This window comes from Camelus ferus, chromosome 19 (assembly GCF_009834535.1).
Source record: "Camelus ferus isolate YT-003-E chromosome 19, BCGSAC_Cfer_1.0, whole genome shotgun sequence".
Taxonomy (NCBI): domain Eukaryota; kingdom Metazoa; phylum Chordata; class Mammalia; order Artiodactyla; family Camelidae; genus Camelus; species Camelus ferus.
Window position 1 is genome coordinate 15,964,785 of NC_045714.1, and position 20,173 is coordinate 15,984,957.

At 47.7% G+C, this 20,173-nt stretch overlaps 1 protein-coding gene across 1 annotated transcript in view; it reads left to right on the top strand.

Annotated features, from left to right (window-relative positions):
• The window catches only part of ABHD12 (abhydrolase domain containing 12, lysophospholipase), a 70,386-nt gene that overhangs the window by 37,063 nt on the left and 13,150 nt on the right, over positions 1-20,173 (top strand). Inside the window, exons 2-3 of the mRNA XM_032461689.1 lie at positions 13,542-13,666; positions 19,602-19,707. Of these exons, the coding sequence (XP_032317580.1) occupies positions 13,542-13,666; positions 19,602-19,707 (231 nt within the window). The remainder of the gene's footprint in view (positions 1-13,541; positions 13,667-19,601; positions 19,708-20,173) is intronic.

Consider the following 20,173-nt stretch of genomic DNA (forward strand, 5'->3'; position numbering starts at 1 on the left):
TTGGCTTGTGGTTACCCTTTTTTGTAAATCTGTTAACCCATTACTAAAACTGTTTGTATTAAACAGATAGTAATATAAGCTCAAACCCATACTACCGAGAACAGAAAATTTAAAAAAGAAAAAAAGTATTCTGTATTTTCTTGCTTCCTTTCCTACTCTTAATGATGTAGATGTCTTCTTTTACAATTTTGTGTTTATTCTTTTTGTAATTCATGATAGTCATCACCTTTCCAGTTAGGAGTTTCTCACTTTTGTAGCATCCTGCTTCTTTTGTATTTAGAGTAGACCTGTCACTATTTCTTTTAGCATGGGTTTAGTGTTGCTAAACTCTTCTAGTTTTTGCTTGTCTGTGAAATTCTTTATCTCTCCTTCTATTCTAAAGGATAGCCTTGCTGAATAAAGTATCCTAGGCTGCGTCTTTTTTTCATTCAGGACTTTGAATATATCTTGCCACTCCCTTCTGGCCTGTAGTGTTTGTGTAGAGAAATCAGCTGAGAGCTTTATGGGGGCTCCCTTGTAACTCACTCTTTGTTTTTCTCTTGCTGCCTTTAGGATCATTTCTTATCCTTGACTCTGGCCATCTTGATTATGATATGTCTTGGTGTGGGTCTGTTTGGGTTCTTCCTGTTTGGGACCCTCTGAGCTTCCTGTACTTGGCTATCTGATTCCTTCTTTAGGTTTGGGAAGTTTTCAGCCATGATTTTTTCCAATACCTTTTCAGTCCCCTTTGTTCTTTCTTCCCCTTCTGGAACCCCTATTATGCATAGATTGGCACACTTTATATTATCCCATAGGTCCCTTATATTTTCATTGTTTTTTATTTGTTTTTCTCTCAGCTGTTCTGATTGAGTGCTTCCTGTTGTCCTGTCTTCTAGGTCCCTTATTCATTCCTCTGCATTATCTAGCCTGCTTTGTACAGCCTTTAGATCAGTTCTCATCTCAGCAAAGAGTTTACCAGTTCCACTTGGCTCTTCTTTATAGCTTCAACTTCATTTTTGACATATTTTATATATCTCTAAATGCTATCTCTTTTAGTTCCTTCAGTACTTTGATCACTCCCTTTTTGAAATCTTGATCTAGTAGGCCATCCATGTCTGTTTCATTGATCATTCTTTCAGGGGATTTCTCTTGCTCTTTTAATTGGGAGTGGTTCCTCCGCTTCATATTGCTTATATCTCTGTGGTACTGTGGCTTATGGAGGGAGTATCAGTTATCTATTGTGGTCCTTAAGGAGTTTATTTATTTATCTTTCTAAAGTCTATGTAGTAATAAAACTTACAAAAAAGAGAGAATTTTAAAAGAAGGGAGAAAAAAATGTTTGAAAACAGTGTATAATGAATAAAAGAAGAGCAAGTTGAAGCAGAATAGCAATTGAGTTGAGACATCTTTTAAAAACCTTAAAAAAAAAAAAAGGAGAAAAGATCAAAAAACAATATTTGAAACCTGTGTATAATCAGTAACAGGAGATCAAAACCAAGAGAAATAAAAATGTAATGAGGTGGATTTTTAAAGACAATAATAACAAAAATATTTTTAAAATCTTAAAGGGATTAAAACTGTGGACATATACAATTGTTTGAAAAGTAAAATTTTAAAAGGTAATAGAAAGTAAAACAGATTTCTAAAAAAAGATAAAACGAGAATTTTAAAAGAATGGAGAAAAGAAGCTTAGAAAACAGTGTATAGTCAATAATAGAAGAGCAAGTTGATGCTGAATAGCAATCAAGTTGAGACGTCTTTAAAAACCTTTAGAAAAGGAGAAAAAATCAGAAAGCAATATTTGAAATCTGTGTATAATCAATAACAGGAGATCAAAACCAAGAGAAATAAAAGTGAAATGAGGTGGATTTTTAAAAATAATAAGAAAAAGGTTTTAAAAGAAAATTTTTAAAGGGATTAAAACTGTGGACATATACAATTGTTTAAAAAATAAAGATTAAAAAGGTAATAGAAAATAGAACAGATTAAAAAAAAAAGGTAAAAACAAAAAAAGGAATGTGTTCTCTTGGAGACCGTGCACTCTTAATGATTTTATTGAGAAGTTTTTCTGTCTTCTCCCTGTTTCACGGACTCAGCTTGCGGTTTCCAGAGGCCCTCCATCGGTGCCCTTGTTTGTGCTGCTCCCATTGCCTATCAGCAAGCAGATCGTGCCCTCTCCCAGCACTGCGCTCAGGTGCTGCCCTTTTGCACAGTGGGCAGGCAGGTCACCCCCGCCTGCCAATGCCGCAGTAAGATGCTGCACTCGGGTGAGGTCAGGGGGTGGATCGTGCCCCCTCCCAGCACCATGGTCAGGTGCTGCACTCTTGCCAGGAAGGCGGGTGGCTGCCTGCCTTCTCCAGGCGCCAGCTGCTCTGCTGCTCTGTGCAGCTGCTCGCTCTGCCTGGGGTCGACACTCCATAGGGGGGTCTCTGGAAGACAGGAGAACAGCCCTGCCCCTGCTCCATGCCAAAACCCAGCGCGTTGTCTTGGTGGCGCAAGTTCTCTGAGGTGCCAGGGCAGAAAGGTCCTATCTGCCTCTGGCTGTAATCAAATCTCAGTCCTGCTCAGGAGGTTGCAGAGCCCCCAGGTGCGGATTCAGGTCTCGGTCTTGGCCCCGCCCTTGCCAGGGGTGCACAGGAGGATGTGGCGGCTGTGGCTGTTCCCCGTCTCTCTTATCGCGAGAAGTGCCAGTAATGGCTCCGCGGGTCTGAGGAGACAAAAGCTATGGCGCCCTCCCCCCAGGGCACACCAGCAGCGTTGCTTTTCTTTTCTTTTCTTTTCTTTTTTTTTTTGTAACTTATGGGGGGCGCAGGTTGTTCTGCTCTGTGTCCCCTCTCAGCCATGGCGTGCAGCCCGCTGCAGTCCCCCGGGGCTACATCAGTGCAGCCGCCCCAGTCCTCTGCCTGGCTCGGGCAGCCTGTCCCATCCCCCAGCTGTCGGCTCACATCTCGGGCTGGGTGTCACAGGGACCCTCTGTGCCTATTTAACTTGGTTCTGTCGGTCAAGGGGTGCTCCGTACAGATCTGAGCCTCGGAGGCTCCCCCTTTGTCCCACTGGACTCTCTGTTGGAGAAGGGGAGACCCAGCGAATGAGCGCCATTCCTCCTTTGCTACTCCCTCTCCACGGGACCGGTCCCGCGGTGTTTTGCTTTTTCTTCTTTCTTTTTGCCTTTTCTCCTACCACATTCGTGGCGTCTTTGTCTTTTGAAGAGGGCAATGTTCTGTTGGAGTTCAGCAGGTGCTCTGGTTGGCTGGGTGGGTCCATAGGTGTGAGTTTTGGTGTATTTGTGGGAGAGGGTGAGCTACGAGCATCCTTCTACTCCGCCATCTTGGCCCTCTGCCCCAGTTTTCTCATTTCTTGTTAAGGTGATTCTTGGGAAATTAAAAAAATGTTTTCCTATTGTGATATAGACCTTTCCCCAGTGCATGTTTTAATTTTTAAATCCTGGTATGTAGGAAAAGTATTGGCATCTATTTGGCAACTGGTCACTTCCTTAAACATTATCATCATCATCATCATCATCATCATCATCATCATCATCATCATCATTTGTTCTATAGCTTTTCAGTTGAGTCTCATGGATTTTTTTATATAGACAATTAACTTCTATTTTTCTCTTCCATTTTTAATAGTTTTATTTTGTATTTTCTCTCGCTTTATTATTTTAACTTACACTTCCAGGATAGTGTTGAGTCATGTTGATGATGGTAAACATTCTACCTCGGTCTTGTGTTTTACCCCCAAGTGCCACTTGGTCTTGATCACCATTCTGAGATAGGTACGAATGTTGTCATCTAGGGGGATGTTCCTGGGTCCTGGTTTACTACATGGTGATTGTTGGGACTGCATGTTGAACTTGTTAACCCTTTAGAGTCTCTCTCTCATCCTCTGACTGCTACCCTGGCTGATCCTTCTGCTCCTGGAGTAAATCTGCCTGTGTACACATTGTGTTAATCTTTTGTTATGTACCCTGGACTTGATTTTTCTTTAATTGAGATAAAATAGACCTAACGTGCAATGTACTGTTTTAACCACCTTTAAGTGTACAATTCAGTGGCATTAAACACACTCACAGTGTTTTGCCTCATTACCACTGTCGACTTCAGGAACTTTTCCCTCTTCCCAAACAGAAGCTCTGTTACCTAGCAGATGTTAACTCCTCCTCCTCACCCTACCCCTCAGCCCCTGCTAAATAGTGTTTCGGCTTTCTTTCTCTATGAATTTGCCTATTCTAGGTACCTCATATAAGTGGAATCAGAGAGTATTTGTCTCTTTATGCCTGGCTTATTTCACTCAGCGTGTTTTGTTTTGTTTTGTTTCAGTTTTTTGTGGTGGGGGGTAGTTAGGTTATTTATTTATTTTTAGAGGAGCTACTGGGGAATGAACTCTGAACCTCCTGCATGCTAATCATGCACTCTACCACTTGAGCTATGCCCTCCCATCACTCAGCATGTGCTTAAGGTTCAACCACGTTGTAGCATATGCTACATTCCTTTTCATGGCTGAGTAATATTCCACTATGTGTATATCATGTCTTGTTCATCCATTCATGTGTTGATGGGCACTTGGGTTGCTTCCACCTTCAGGCTATTGTAATGCTGCTGCTGTTAACATTGGTCTGCAGGTGTCTTGTTTGAGACTGCTTTCATGTCTTTTGGGTGTACACCTGGGAGTTGCATTGCTGGGCTGTACAGAAATTCTTTGTTTAACTTTTGGGGGAACTACCAGACTGTTTTCCACAGAAGCTGCACCGTTTTATATTCCTACCTGATTTTCTTTTAAACTACCAGGATTTTTGTATTTTTATTCTTAGTTGAAATTCATTGGTCATTTCTTTGTGGTTCTATCTTTCAATTATACTAAAACCAGCTTTGATTTTGAACATTTTCTCTTTTCTGTGTTTTTCCACAGGTGGTGTGATATGATACACATCTGTTTCTTGAAAGTTAGGGGCTTAGTGTCCTTTAGGGACATAATTCTTTGATAGCTTTATCCAGTACCTCCTTTGGGTATAGGATTTATTTATTTTTTTCTGACAATTTGAGTGAATTATCACCATTTATATTTTCTTACAAAAAGACCTATATATCATTGAATTACAAAAATTTTATTAGCTTACAAAGCACATAATATTCTCTATTAAAAAAAATCTTTTCACCTCTGTTTATCTCTTTTCTGATCTCTAATTTTGTATATTTATATTCTCTTTCTAGCCAAAAAAGTGTTAGTCTATTTCTTGTTTTTTCTTAAAGAAACAGCTTTTGGATAACTTCATCAATTTTGTATTTTTTTGAATGAACTTTTTCTAAATGTGAAAATATTTTTCATTTTGCTGATTGTGCAAATGCGATACAGACTTGTAAAGTTTTTTTCTGAGTGCCTTTTAAAAAGATTTTCAGACTTGCTGACAAGATTTATTCCTGACCATAGCACTGACTGAAATAGAATTTTGAGAAATTAAATTTAATTACCAGAAACTTATACAACTCTCATATATTAAAATTAAATGAATGTGTTTCATCAGTAAATATTCATATCAAGAGATAACATCAGAAATCTGGAAACTTACATATCCTGTGTAAGAAAAAACTCCCAGGGTGAGAGAGAAATGAGCATACCCCAGGGAGCCACCCCAGTGCAGTTCTCAAGACAGACAGAGGACTGTTTCAGGACTCGGAGAGAGAAGGTTCCAGGGAGAACTCTGCTGAGAACACCGTGCCGCTGTTCCTCTCGATTACAAAACCTGCCGCTTAGTTACTTCTGCAGAACTTAATTACGTACAAGCATAGAACTTTCTGATAGAAATAATGATATAAAATCTCTAACACAAGGGCTCTTGCGTTTTCAAGACTAGTTTCTCTTTCCAGTCCTGTGCAGCTCCTAGTGTGGAATTTAAGTTCAGTTCCGTTCGCCTGAATCCACTAAGCGCTGTCTCGCCGTTCCTGCACCGCCCTCGCCTCCCACCCTGGGGTTTGGGTTTCCTGAGGCCCCAAACATGTCAGAACTCCAAGGAGCGCTGTTGTTATTCGTTGTTTTAATAAGTAAACTATTTTTAAAGTTTATCTTTTTGTCGTGTCATAAGACACTCATCTTAATGTCATGAGACGTTTTGTCCTAGTCGTAAGGACACATCCGTTTTGGAGTGCGTGGTGCAGTGTTGCGGGAGGTAGGGACGTCGTTGTCCAGCGGGGCTCTGGGGCTTGTTATCTTGCATAATTGCACCTTCCTGCCGGCTGGCTAGGAGCTCCCTGCCTCCCCCTCCCCACAGCCCCGAGAGCCACCACCCAACTGTCTGCTTATGTGTGACTGACTATTTTAAACTTTATTTTTTAGAGCAGTTTCAGGTTCACAGCAAAACTGAGCAGAAAGTATAGAGATTTTCTGTCTGTCTCCTGCCCCCACGTACAACCTCCCCACTACTCACTTCCCTGCCACAACAGTGCATCTATTACAGTCAGTGAGCCTGCAGTGACACGCCATTCTCCCAAAGGCCATAGTTTACATTAGGGCCACTCTTGGTGCACATTCTGGGGTCTTAACAAATGTGTAATGACCTGTGTCCACCATTGTAGTATCGTCCAGGATACTTCCACTGCCCTAAAAATCCCCTGTGCTCCACCCACTCATCCCTCCATTCTCCAACCCGTGGCAGCCACTGACTCTTTTGCTGTCTCAGTTAGTTTTGAAATGTGGGTGATCATTAGTGAAACCCATTCACCTGCCTTCACTGATCAAGGTCGTCCACAAAGGACTTCCGTGTCCTCCAGGGAGCACTTAGTCTAAACGGTAGAATGTTTGTTTGTCTGAGTTGTTTTCCAGGAGCTTGGAGTCAGCTGTGTCTAGTTTGGGCTGAGCTGGTTAGGACTGGATAGGACCACTGACCCTCCAACTGGGCCTGTGCCACTGTCCACTTCATGACCTTTTGACATGAGAGGGCCAAAAATTCCATTCTCAGGTCATTCCATTCTCACAGTCTTACGCCTGTGCAGAGCGATGATGACTGCACATTTTCCAGTCACCTTTCCCCACGCTCCCCATGCCTCAGACCATCCTGCTGCTTTATTCTTTGTCCCGTAAGTACCCTGAGCCCCTTGGCTTCAGGGAGGGAGACCTGAGACTTGTTCACCCATCTTCTCACCTTGAGAGCTACCTGGAGAGCAAACCCTCTCTGCTGCAAACTTCAGCACCTCAGTGTTTTGAAGTGCTGCTCATTTGGCAGGAGGAAGCTAGTTTGGTAACAGTTTTGCCTTTTCTAGGGTGTCATATAGTTGTAATCATATGCTATGTAACCTTTTCAGATTGTCTTTTCATTTACTAATATGCATTTAAGCTTCCTGTAAGTCTTTTCATGGCTTCAGAGCTCATTCTTTTTTTTTTTTTTTAACATTTTTTTTTATTGAGTTATAGTCAGTTTACAATGTTGTGTCAATTTCCAGTGTAGAGCACAATTTTTCAGTTATACATGAACATACATATATTCATTGTCACATTTTTTTTGCTGTGAGCTGCCACAAGATCTTGTATATATTTCCCTGTCCTATACAGTATAATCTTGTTTATTCTACATATGCCTATCAGTATATACGAATTTCGAACTCCCAGTCTGTCCCTTCCAACCCCCCTCACCCTTCATTCCTTTCTATTTTTGAGTAATATTCCATTGTTTGGATGCATCACAGTTTATTTACACATTCACCTATTGAACGACATCTTGGTTGCTTCCAAATTTTGGCAATTATGAATAAGGCTGCTGTAAACATCCGTGTGCAGATTTTCACTTGGATGTAAGTTTTCAGCTCGTCTGGGTAAATACCAAGGGGCATGATTGCTACATCAGATGGTAAGAGTATGTTTAGTTTTGTAACAAACTGCCAAACTGTCTTCCAAAGTGGCTGCACCACCCCCTTGCCAGCGCTGGGTGCTGGCAGCGTTGTGGATTGTGGCCGCTCTGATGGGCGTGGAGCGGCACCTCGCTGTTGTTTCACGTCGCATTTCCCTGATGGCACATTGGGTGGAGCGTCGCTTCACGTGCTTACTGCGTCCGTATGTCTTCTTTGGCGAGGTGTCTGTTCGGGCTCACGCCAGTTTTTTAACTGGGCTGTTTTCTCATTGTCAAGTTCTTAGAGTTCTTTGCACATTTTGGATAGCAGGCCTTTATCCAGTGTGTTTTTCGTGAACAGTTTTTCCCAGTCTCTGGCTTGTCTTCTCGTTCTCTTGGTATTGTCTTCCACAGAGCAGACGTTTTTGTTTTTAATGAAGTCTGACTTATCAAGTCTTTCTTTTATGGATTGTGCCTTTGGTGTTGTGGCTAAAAAGTCATCATGACACCCAAGATTGCCTAGATTTTCTCCTGTTACCTTCTGGGAGTTTCAGTCTCACATTTTACCTGAGCTCTATGATCCGTTTGGAGTTATTTTTTGTGAAGGGTGTGGGGTCTGCGTCTAGATTCATTTTTTGCACGTGGATGTCTGGCTGTTTCAGCACTCTTGTTGAAGAGACCGTGTTTGCTCCATTGGGTTGATTTTACCCCTTTGTCAAAGATCAGTTGACTGTATTTTTGTGGGTCTATTTCTGGGCTCTCTCCTCTGTTCCATTGATCTGTCTGTCTGGTCTTTCACTAGTGCCACAGCGGAACCAGCTAGTGTCACCCTGAGGCCACCCGCATGCCTACCGAGGGCTCCGGGCTTCCTTCTGCGACCCTCTGGCCTTTCCCAGGCACCTCCTCACCCCTCCCTTCCCTCTCAGCCTCCATCTCAAGTTCTTACCAACCAGTTACTTACCAAGGCTTGCTTTGGGTCTGCCCTTCTAGGACACAGCAGGAAGTTGTAGATTGCACAAATTGTCCTTTTCTCAAGTAATCTGTTTGAGTCCTCTTATCAAAAAATGTCTAAAAATCTGTCATCACAGGAGACTAAATCCCAGATTGTGTGTTGGGTGCTCTGGACCTCCTGCCTCTAGTTTGGGCCTCGTCTCCAGGAAGGGAGGCCAGGGTGAAGGGGTCAGCAGAGCTGGGGATGCCTCAGTAGGCCCACAGGAGCACAGGGGCAGAGGTCAGTCAGGCCTGCCCTGCAGGCTCGGGCAAGTCAGCTCCTTGGGACTCAGTTTCCTCATATGTGAAAATAGAGCATGTATTTAGTTGGACAAATTGAGAGAACACGTGAAATCCAACAAGTTGATCAGACTTATTAATGTCTACTTATGTTTTATTTACTATAGTTTTAGATGTAGCAACTTTCCAATTTTTTGGTTTATTTTTACCTTTTTATTTTGAAGTAATTATGTATTCATAGGAGGTTGCACAGAGATGTTCAGGGACATCCAGTGCTCCTCTCCCCAGCCTCCCTCCATGGCAGCACCTTACACTGCTATAGTGCAGAGTCAAGCCCCCAAAGTTGGCACTGATGCGGTCCACCCAGCTTGTTCAGGCTTCTCCAGCTTATGTGCACTCACTGCGCATGTGTGTGTGAGATGCTGTGCAGTCTCATCGCAGGACCTCACCTGTACCATCACCACCAGCCTCTCCGTGACACCCTTTATGCCCACCCAGCCTTCCCCATCCCACCGCTACGCCTGGACAACCACTAATCTGCTCTCCATCTCTATAACTTCATCATTTCAAGACTGTTACATGAATGGACTTGTGCTGTATAACCCTTAGGGATTGATTGACCTTCCCCTCAGCGCAATTCTCCAGTTCATCCAGGTTGGCACGGGGGTGGTAGTTCATCCCTTTCAGCTGCTGAGTAGTGGTCCATGGTTTGTTTATCTGTTTGCCTGTTGCGGCATCTGCGTTGTTGCCAGTTTGAGACTGTTGTGACTAGAGGTGCTGTAAACATTTGTGTGTAAGTTCCTGCTCTAAAGTGAGTCTTTATTTCTCATGACTAAATGCCCAGGACGTTCAACTGCCGGGCTGTCTGGTAAGTCCATTCATTATATTTATTTTTACAATTCACTTTTATTTCATGGCAAATGAGTCTGATTATCTGTTTATGGTACTAATTATATGAGTAACCTTTGAAGAAAAGCACACTGAAGCATTGTACAGGCAAACATTGTGCCTGTGCACATGGACGTGTGAAGTGTGGAGAGACAGGCCTCTGTGGTGACACCAGGCCGCAGCAGTGCTGGACGGAGGAGGTGCTTCCCTCCCTGGCCGTGCGGGAAGTGCTCACTCCTGCAGTGAAACCGTCAAGAACCACGAACACTTCTGGCTAGGAGCTACGAGCAGTGACCAGTGAAGACTGCAGCCAAGGGAATTCCTGAGAATTTTAACGAGATTGTCACAAGAAGGAGGTGGGAGTTACAGATCCTCCTTGACTTACAATGGTCTTACGTCCTGATAAACCTGTCAGAAGTTGTAAAAGTCTTCAGTCAGAAATATATTTAATAAAGCTGACCACCGAGCACCGTGGCTGAGCCTGGCCTGCCTTAAAGGTGCTCACAGCACTTGGATTAGCTGACATTTGGGCAAAACCATCTAACACAAAGCCTGTTTTACAGTAAAATGTTGAATACCTCATGTAATTTCTTGAATGTGGCTCTGAAAGTGAAAAGCAGGGTGAGTGTCCACATAGACCGTGTGGCTGACTGGGAACTGCGCCCGCTGCCCAGCGTCACAAGAAGAGGGTTGCACCCCATGTCACTGTCCCTGGAAAAGGTCAAAATTCCAAGTGCGGTTTCTGCTGAATGTGTATAGCTTTCACACCATTGTAAACTCAGGGACTGTGCTTAAGAAGAAATGAGGAAAGTGATTTTTTTTCCCTAAACATTGTTCATAACCTCCATTCTCCTTATTCCTTTTTCGTAAATTCTTTTAACTTTATAAGGATCAGGTGGTTTTCGTCTTGTGTACACTGTTTCAAAACACAGAGATGAAAAGCCACCGTCCACAGAGAAAGCATCACCCTGAAATAGCACAGGAGGGAAAATACTAATTCTGCTAACAAATAGGAGCACTTGGTAGGTGCGCCTGTTGGTGATCCGGTCATCTTCCGACATCTTTCCCTTGGCGCAGTTACCTTGGGCTTCGTCCACGTGGCTCGTGTGTCCTTAGCTGGCTCCTGTGGCTTTTGTGCAGTGTTCCATTCTGAGGACAGACCAAGTTTACCTGCTCACCCACTGATGGACATTCGAGTCGTCTCAGTTTCTGGGTGTTGTGAATAAAGCTGCCACGAACAGTTTTGAACACGTCTTGGTGTGGACTTGCTTTCCTTTTCTTCAGGGATAAAATCTCAAGCTACCTGAACACCTCACAGCGGGCGCCAGAGGGTGCGTGGGCACGTTGTGGGAGGGACACAAGCGTGGCTGAGGGCGGCTGGAGCAGAGGACGCCAGCACCCGCTCTGCACCAGGCGGTCGGTGGCTGTGTTTGACAGTGGGCTCTTCAGTTCTTACGGGCTCTCTGGTTTCTCTCAGAGTGAAGCCCTGGATCCTTCTTGGCCCCTTTGGACCTCTGCATCACACCCAGCCTTCCGTTCATTAGGGTCGTTGGTTGTGCGCAGACCCCGCGCTTTTCTCTGATGAGGGTATAAAGATGGTGGTGTCGGCTCTGAAATATCACGGGCCTGGTGCCAGGGCCTCCTGTGTGCACTCTGCCTGCACTGTTGTGTGTAGACCTCCCAGGAGCCCCACAGAAGAGGCAGCATGTCTGTCCCCACCACCAGGGAGGAAATCAAGTCTCAGAGAGTTTAAGTATCTTGCCCAAGATGGCACAGCTAGTAAGTGGCAGGTTGGATGTTGGACCAGATTATTTGACTGCAGAGTCAGCACCTTTACCACAATATTATATGCCTTTCCTCATTGAACACAGGGATTGTGCATGGAATTTAAGATGCTGTCTTAAATGTCTCCTGCATCATTCAGTTAAGTCCTGTATTCCTGAGTTAGTATTTCTACCCAGTGGCCCCTCCCTGGCAACCCAGACCAGGTCAGATCACCCTGCAGCAGGTGCTTCTCTCACAGCCCTCTGCCCCCCCCCCCCCCCCGCGGCGCTGAGAGCGCAGCCCCGTTGCAGGCGGCACACTTTGCTGCCTTGTGGCCCCTGCCCAAGGGGTGCCAGGTGCTCTGCTTCCTGTCGTTGGATGAGCCTGGTCCATGAGTGAGTGCATTACATTGTTAGGTGTGCATGTTGTCTTCAGCTTTACTGAGGTCTTATTTACCTGTAAATTTACCCGCATGCACAACCGTTTGTCCACGGCCGCAGTCCAGGTGCAGAGTATTTCCGCCGCTGTTCTGCTCCTCTGTCCCTGTCGTAGTTCTGCCTTCTGTAGGTTTTTAGATGAATGGAATTGCACAGTGTGTCATTGCATGTATCTGTCTGACTGACTGAGCGCAATGCTTTTGAGGCTCTTCTGTGTTGTTGCTTGTGTCAGCAGTTCAAGGTGCATTTTTTAAAGCATCTTAAATACTGTTTTTCGAAGCAGTCCAGAGCCAAATAGCTAGCCCCATTAAGGTTGAGACTTGGTATGTGGAGTTAAAGCAGCAGTTTCCATGTGTGCTCGAGGCTTGTGGGTTCCCCAGGACCTTCACCGTGTCCTTGAGGTCAGAGCTATTTCATGATAACACTGAGATGCTGTTTGCCTTTTTCACCTTTGTTCTTTCATTGGGTTTCAGGAGATTTCCAGATGCTCCGTGATGTATGGTTCTGTAGCAGATTGAATGCAGATGCAGAAATGAGAATCCATCTGTCTTCTGTTAAGCTATCTGGCTTAAAGAAATCTATAAAAATGTTAATGCCAGTCTCCTCACTAAAATTTTTCATATTGGAGAATGTTTTTATAATGGATGTTAATTATATTACCATGTAATGGGTTGTTTATTGTTATTATTAGATAATAATAGGTATTAAAACTATTTTTAACTTCTCATAAAACAAATTGTAATAAACATAAACCATATAAACAGAAGCTTAATTTTTTAGTTGTAGAGAGGCCCTTAGTCCAAGAAGTTTAAGAGTCTCTTCACTAGGGACGTTTTTTGAAAAGGGGATGGGGAGCAGGATGAGAAAGTCTTGGAGCTGGTTATAGATTAGAAGAGGGTCTGGAGACCTGGGGTGATGACCTGGCCCGAGGAGCCCAGAGAAAGGGCCTCTGCAGGGAACGCGGGCGGAAACTCGAGAACAGGCGTTGAAGGCCACATCTTGTTCTCAGCCCCCTGCTCCCTCCCAGGACCTGGTTGGGCAGGTTCTGTGTAGCGCGTGCTTCCTGCAGGGAGCTAACGGGTGGCCCGCACCTGCGCCTGCCAGCAGAGGGTCATCAGATGCCCCCAGGCAGCCAGCTGCTCTCCTGAGATGAGGTTGCAGCTCCCGACCAACAGTTGGGCACTTTCTGGGGATCTGACATCTGTGCTGTGTTTGGATCCCAAGGGTTACTAGGACGTCAACAGGACTGTTTCCTTGGCTTTCAGGAAAAGACATTTTATCCTCTGGTAGAGTTTTAGGTGCAAATTAAAAGACAAAAGCGGGTGGAGGGGCCTCTCTTATCACTGACTCTTGTTGGATCAAAGCTGTTGATAAACGTAGAGAAGCCGAGCGCCTCTGACCTGCTCACTGCTTTTCTCTTGCAGGCGGAAGAGCCTGTGCTTCCGACTGAGGAAGATACTCCTCTGCGTTGTGGGGTTGTACCTGACCATTCCAGTTCTTGTCAAACTGTGTCCTGGGATACAGGCCAAGCTGATTTTCCTGAACTTCGGTAAGTGCTGTGCGTTCATTTTTCCGTTAATTTTAGTAAGAGTTCGTTTTCATGGTAATTTATGTATTTATATCTCCATCATTTAGCTCAGGAAATACAGAACCTTTTTGTTGTCCAGAAAGTTCCCTGTGCCCCTTACCAGTCACAAGATGTTTGTAAGGTGGGCACTGCTTTCCAGGGCTGGCATTCATGAGCGCAGGTGATTGCTGCATGGCTGGGGCTCTTTTTCAGCTGAGTTGGTCAGAAATACTGACAATGTGGAGAGTCTTATGAAGATGTCGTGTTGGAGATGCCTTGTCACTTGTGCAGGCTCGGAGGTTAGCTGTCCTTGGGAAAGATGACCACTGAAAAGTGAAGTGCCTTAAAAAATAATTAGGCCTTTTTACTTTTTTAAAAAAAATCTGTTTTTTCCTTTGAAAAAGCCTAACATACCTTGGTTGTTGTGGAATTATATGCTGGCTTTGAGGTGTTACAGTCTCCTTCAGTTAACTTGGACCTTATGTGTTCCAAATTTGGGGTTTTTTTCACGTTTACTTTTGGGCCAGTGGGAGGAGAAAGTGTGGACATACTGAGCTGAGGAAGTGGAGGCTCCGTGTTTGCCAAGAGTGATCCTTCTCAGAAGCATCACTTTACAGACACAGCAGGAGGGGAAGGGGCTGCCTCTGCAGGTGCTGGAGGTTGGAGGCTAGGACATGGTGCTTGGCACCTGAGTGGTGACCTTCGGGTCGGGTGTGGGGCGCTTTCAGAGCAGGTGAGGTGGCTCTGTGGCTCTTGGGTTGTGCTGGTTTGTAGCAATGGGGTGTGAACTGGTGTGTGCACAGCTGGAGGCTGGGGAAGCTGGGCTGTGCTGTGGAGGCCACAGGGCAGCTGGTGGGGAGATGGGAGGGGCAGTACACGGAGACCTGGGAGAGGACGGCCGGCGGTGTGACAGGTCTTGTGCAGCTGGCCTGGGGCGGGCAGGGCGAGAGGTGGTGGGGCCTCATCCGTAGTGACACAAGTGCCACGGGCTCTGCAGACGCACCTGTGCATCAGTACACGGCTGTTACGTCTGCAGGAGGCTTGGTCCCAAGGACGTGGACGTCACTGCTGAAAGGGAGTTTCCGCTCTAAAGAGGAGCAGTTGGGAGGAGGAACAGAAATCGTAAGATCGGTATTTAAGGCTTCACAAATCTAAAATAAGGTTTCTATTTGGCTGTCTTAAAATAAGTGTAAAACACATGTACACTAAGACACATTTGATTTTTTCTAACAGAAATGTAGCTGAACTTCTAGGAATTTATCATCTCTGAGTTTTGGCCACTAATGAGAAGGAACATGAAGCCCAGGCTGCACGTTTCCTGATGCAGCAGCCCTTAGACTGACCGCACAGCCTCCCCCAGCGCAGGCTCGGGCACTTCCGGGCGCCTTGGGCAGAGGCCTTGGCAGCAGGTGGCCTGTTGCTCTCTGGGCTGCCACACAGAAGGGTCCCAGCGGATATTTGAATTGAATTGACTTTCTTTAGATCAGTCATTTGGGCTACTTCAGACACAGCCCACAAGTTTTGCTCTGTTGATTTCCTAATGACAAGGCAGGATATTCCTGGGTTCTCCTGGCAGGGCCCCAGGGCAGTGAGGCTGCCCAGTGCCCCCAGGGAGCCGTGGGTGTGGGGTACTTGTCTGTGCCCTCCCCTGTGGAGGAGGTGGGGGCCTCCCTGCCATCCTCTAGTGACTTGGCAGTTTCATCTCACGCTGCTAGAGGGTCTGTGTGTATGGGGGGCACCTCGGTTCTTGTCTCCTCAACATGTGACTCATGAGCTATGCATTTCCAGTTGGGCATTGAAGGAAATACAACAATCTTTTGGGGCCCAAAACTTGATTAAAATATTCATAAATTTATAGCAAATTTATCTGAAACTAAATCTATAAATCAGGTAAGTGAGCTCTAGGCGAAGGCTCATGTCTGTGGTTCAGGCATCATTCTACTTCACATGTATTTTCATAAGCAAAACATACAAGCTTTCCTAAAAACAAAAGATGAACTGAAAAGCTCTGAATGATTTGAAGAAGAAAATGAAACTTGCTTGGAGAAAATCACTGTCATGGTACTGTTCCCTGCCGGCCTTTTCATCGGTGTCTGAACCTGTAAGCGTAAGTAGATGTGTGTTTCAATACTTGCGTTCAAACGTCCATGCCCCCAGCTGTGTGGGTGACAGAGGATTTTGTGGTCTTGAAGTCTGGCTCCCTTCTCGCAGCCTCTTGCCCTGGGATCTAGAGCCATCACTGGGCGGCAAGGGCTGCTTCGGGCCAGAGGCTGTTGCTCTTCCCTGCATGCTGCCTGCCGTGGGCCTTTTCTGGAGATTACGTTTAATATGTGGTCTCCTTACTTGTTAAAGCAGAAGTCCAGCCAGTCACCTACAGCTCTCACGGGACATCGGTCCTTGAGCCTCCTCCGTTTCCTTCCCCTTAGCAGTCCTTGTCGGCCCTCACAGCTTTCTTCCCTGTCTTCAGGTCGAGCCTGGAATTGGATAAAACCCAGCGGGCCCTCCCAGCCCTTCCCTGTTGCTGCCCTGCTGCTTCCGTGTGTCAGGGCGGGGTGCCTGTGCCTGGGGTGCCGCAGAGCCCGGTGTTCAAAGCCCACAGGCAGTCAGACGTGTCCTCTGCGGCCCAGGGGTCCCGGCCTCTCACCCCGCCAGACTGGCTGTTTTCTGCCCCTTCACACATTTGCTCACTGTCCACTGAGCACTATCGGTGCAGGGTCCTTTCCCAGTCGCCCCCAATGATGTTTGTGGTTGCTGGTAAATGACCACGTGGTCAGGGGGTGGAAAACGCACAGCTGGGAAGCAGGAGAAAGCCGAGGCGGGTCGCGGCAGCTGCAGGAGCCTGTGTGCCGGGTTCCTGGGCTGTGCACTCCGGCCCTGTGTGGGCGGAGCTGGTAACAGGTAGCCATGAAGAGCTAGGTCACTGTCCCAGGCGCCTGGCTCCTGCCCCTGCCCCCCCCTCCTCGGTGGGCTGCCCGTGGGCTGGGAGCGGGGGCTCCAGCCAGCATCTCGGCGTCACGGGTCCAAGGGCTGTGACCACGCAGGAGTGAGCCGTGCTCTGGCCCAGGCAGATGCGAGACGCCCCTCTGGCCAGCCCAGGTCCCCTGCACCCCTGGACCCCTTTCCTCTGCCTTGAGGCATTTGTGCTCACTTACACCAGCAGCGGCCCCAGGACTGGCCAGCACCACCCACTAGCTGGAGGGGAGCACAGGGGCGACATCTGCTGCACTCGGCAGAGTCACTGTGCCCTTTTCTACTGTTGTTTCTAAAACAGAGGTAAAAGTGACCTGGAAGACAGGCCTTGTAGGGTGAGGTGGTCCTAGAGTAGAACTGAGCTTCTCAGTTCCAGTTCCTCTGGAGTGGAAGCTTTCGGGATTAGCTGCTAACCCTCATGATACACTCTGCACGGGCAGGGGTCCTCTCGGAACTCTGGGGCGGCGTGTGAGCAGCATGGCCACCTTCTCTAGGAGAGAGCCTCAGCCCTTGCAGGCACCCCCTTGCTGTTTGGCACGGGCGCTCCAGCCTCAGTAGCAGAACTGGCTGAGTCTGGGTGCAGGTAGGTGTTCAGAGTCTTGCTGAGGAAGCCATTTCCCGCCCGCGTCAGATGGTGGGCAGGCACCTGGTGCTGCAGCCCCAGCCCCCACGGCCCGGAGCAAGGTCACAGGAGCGGCAGGGTGGGCGCCTGTGTCCAAAGCAGACGCCCCCAGTGACCAGGCCCGCAGCCTCTGAGAACGTCGTACACAGCACAGCAGATACGCACGGGGGCTTGAGACCCCAGGAGCGCGTTGTCCCGCTTCTGGAGCTTCAGAAGCCTGGTGCCCGTGCCCTTCTGAGACAGTGGGTGGCGCCTTCTTTGCCTTTTCCAGCCTCTGGTGGTGGCCGGTGTCCTTGGCTTGAAGCTGCATTGTCCAGTCCCTGCCTCCGTCACACCGCTGCCCTCTCCCTGTGACTTTGGGTTGTCCTCCCTCTGTCCTTTCTGTCTCTGTGTTCTAGTTCCCCCTCTTGATAAGGACACCAGCTCTACCCAGTGACCTTCCTTAGGCTTGATTTCCTCAGTTAAGACCCTGCTTCCAAATGAGGTCACCTTCTGATGTGCTCGGGGTTAGGACTTCAGCGTCCCCCTGTTTTGGGGGACAGAGTTCGACGGTTAACAAGCACTTTACGGGCCCACCAGGATCAGACGGTTTACCTGCCACGAGTGTGGGCCCTGGAGTCAGGCTGCAAATCCTGCTCCCCGCGTCGAGCCGCGAGGGGCAGGGGCTGAGTCAGCAGTCGGCCCGCCTGACGGGGGTGCTGTGTGGGGTGGGGGGTTGGGTGGCAGCACCCCGGGAGCACCAGCAAGTATGATGCCACCTCCTCTGAGTGCCGTCTTTCTTGAGAGAAAGTGATATTAAAGTTTTTAGATGTAGGCTGCTTCTTGGGAAAGAGATGGATTAAGAAGCTGGGGGTTCAGAAGCAGCCCTGGGGGGAGGATTTGTCTGCCCATGTGGTCTGAGCTGCTCAGGAAATTTCTGGGGGAAGGAGCACATGTGTAAACCCATGTCCTCGTGAAGTCAGCTGTTTCATTTTTTCAGCAAATGTTTCCTGAGTGGTGGGGACATTTGAGGAAGTGAGAGTTGAAAGGTAGGGAGAGCATTCTGGAGGAAGGACAGCAGCACAAAGGTCATGGGGCAGGATGTTGATGGCGAGGCTGGGGAGGGGGCAGCGAGGGAGGTGACCACGTTGGGCTCCTGCGCTGCATGGCTGTGTAGGTTACTAAGGAAACTACTGCCTTCCCCAAGGAAAACCAGAGTCACATGACTTCCTGGGAGAAGGTGGGGCTGGCTGAAAGTCAGGACCACTCTGCCCTTTGTCCCCGACCCCCTCTGGGCATTGCCATTTTATAAAATATGAGCAAATCCCACCTTAAGATTTTAGGTTTGTTTTTTTTTTTAATCAGTTTTTCATTTTTCAACTAAATATAACTTAAAACTGCAAAAATTGTGGTCACCACAAGCAATAAAACTGCAGTGGTGTACAAGGGAAGATTGACGCCCTCCCCCATACCCCCCCCACCTGAAACCCAAGTTAGCAGCCTAGCGTGCCTCTCTCCTTCCCAAGCCACACTCGGCGTGCGTGCTGGCGCTAGCATTGCTTGTCTGCGCAACAACATGGGATCATGTAGCAGCAGGGTGGTCTTACCTACTTCCCTGCTGTCTCACTCCCTGTAATTCATGAGGTTCCTCCAGGTCCAAGGACTTAAGTCACCTCTGTCTGAAGGCTGTGGGGGCACCGCCTTCATCCAGCCTTTGCCCTTTGGCAGGTCACCTGTTACATTCAGGGCTGACAAGTAGCTGCTGTCCCATTCCCTCGACGTCCCTGCACCCTGGACGGGGTCCTTGGGTCCTCCTCTCCCTGCACCCACTCCTCTCCAGCTGTACTCTCTGCTGAGTGACAGCACTAGAAACCTCAGAGCCCCACAGACCTGGCTCACACCCAGGTTCAGGTGGTTGTCAAGCCTGCCGGCCCAGGTCGAGAGCACACGTCCATCTGTCACCTTTCCTGTTGTCCCTTCCCCGGCACCTGGCTCCAGCCTTCAGGCATAGCTCACTTACCTGAGCTGCTTCTGCAGGCCTCGCTGGCCTCCTTGCCTCCACCCTCTGTCGTGCCAGGCTGACCCTCAGGTCTCCCAAGGGTCCTCCCTTCCCTACTTTGCATCTTCTCACTCTTCAAACCACCTGCAGTCCGTCTCTCCTCGGACCTCAACCTTGCTGAAGGGTATGTAGATACACTTGCCCCACCCAGCCTGCAGCCGGAGGGCCAGTGCACCTGGCAGTATGGCACTGGGGGAATCCTGAGCACTCTGAGAGCTTCACCTGTGCTGTGTGCGTGTGTCTGTCCACCCCACTAATCCTGGTTTCCACCTCTTTGTCCCTCACAGTGCGGGTTCCCTATTTCATTGACTTGAAAAAACCGCAGGATCAAGGTTTGAATCACACCTGTAATTACTACCTCCAGCCAGAGGAAGACGTGACCATTGGAGTCTGGTGAGTGTGTGCCCTCAGGGCTTCAGGGTTCTCTGGACCCCTTGGCTCTGGGCGTCTCCAAGAGGCAGGAGGGCCTGTGTCTTGTGTCCAGTGTTGTCCTGACAGCAGGCTCTGAACTGGTGCTTGTCCGTTTTTATCTTTTCCCGCTGTTTCCAAGAAAAGAGCTCGGCTATATTCGATACTGATGGAGCACGAGACGGCAGCGCTGGCTCTGCTCCGAGGGCTTGAACGGCGGAGGCCTTGTGGGCCAGCTGGGCTCGTGCACAAAGCCTTACTAAAAGGGGAGTGTAAGCCGGGAGTTGCGAGGGCAGGCTTGAGCTCCCCGTCTGGTGAGGTGTTGGGAGTGGCTCTCTCCATCGTTGATGGGGTGGCATTTGTGTCTTCTTAGTGTTTACTTTCTAGCCATGCTTTCAGGTTGGACCTACTTAGGTCCTGTGACATCTTGTGTCTCCCTGGAGTATGATTT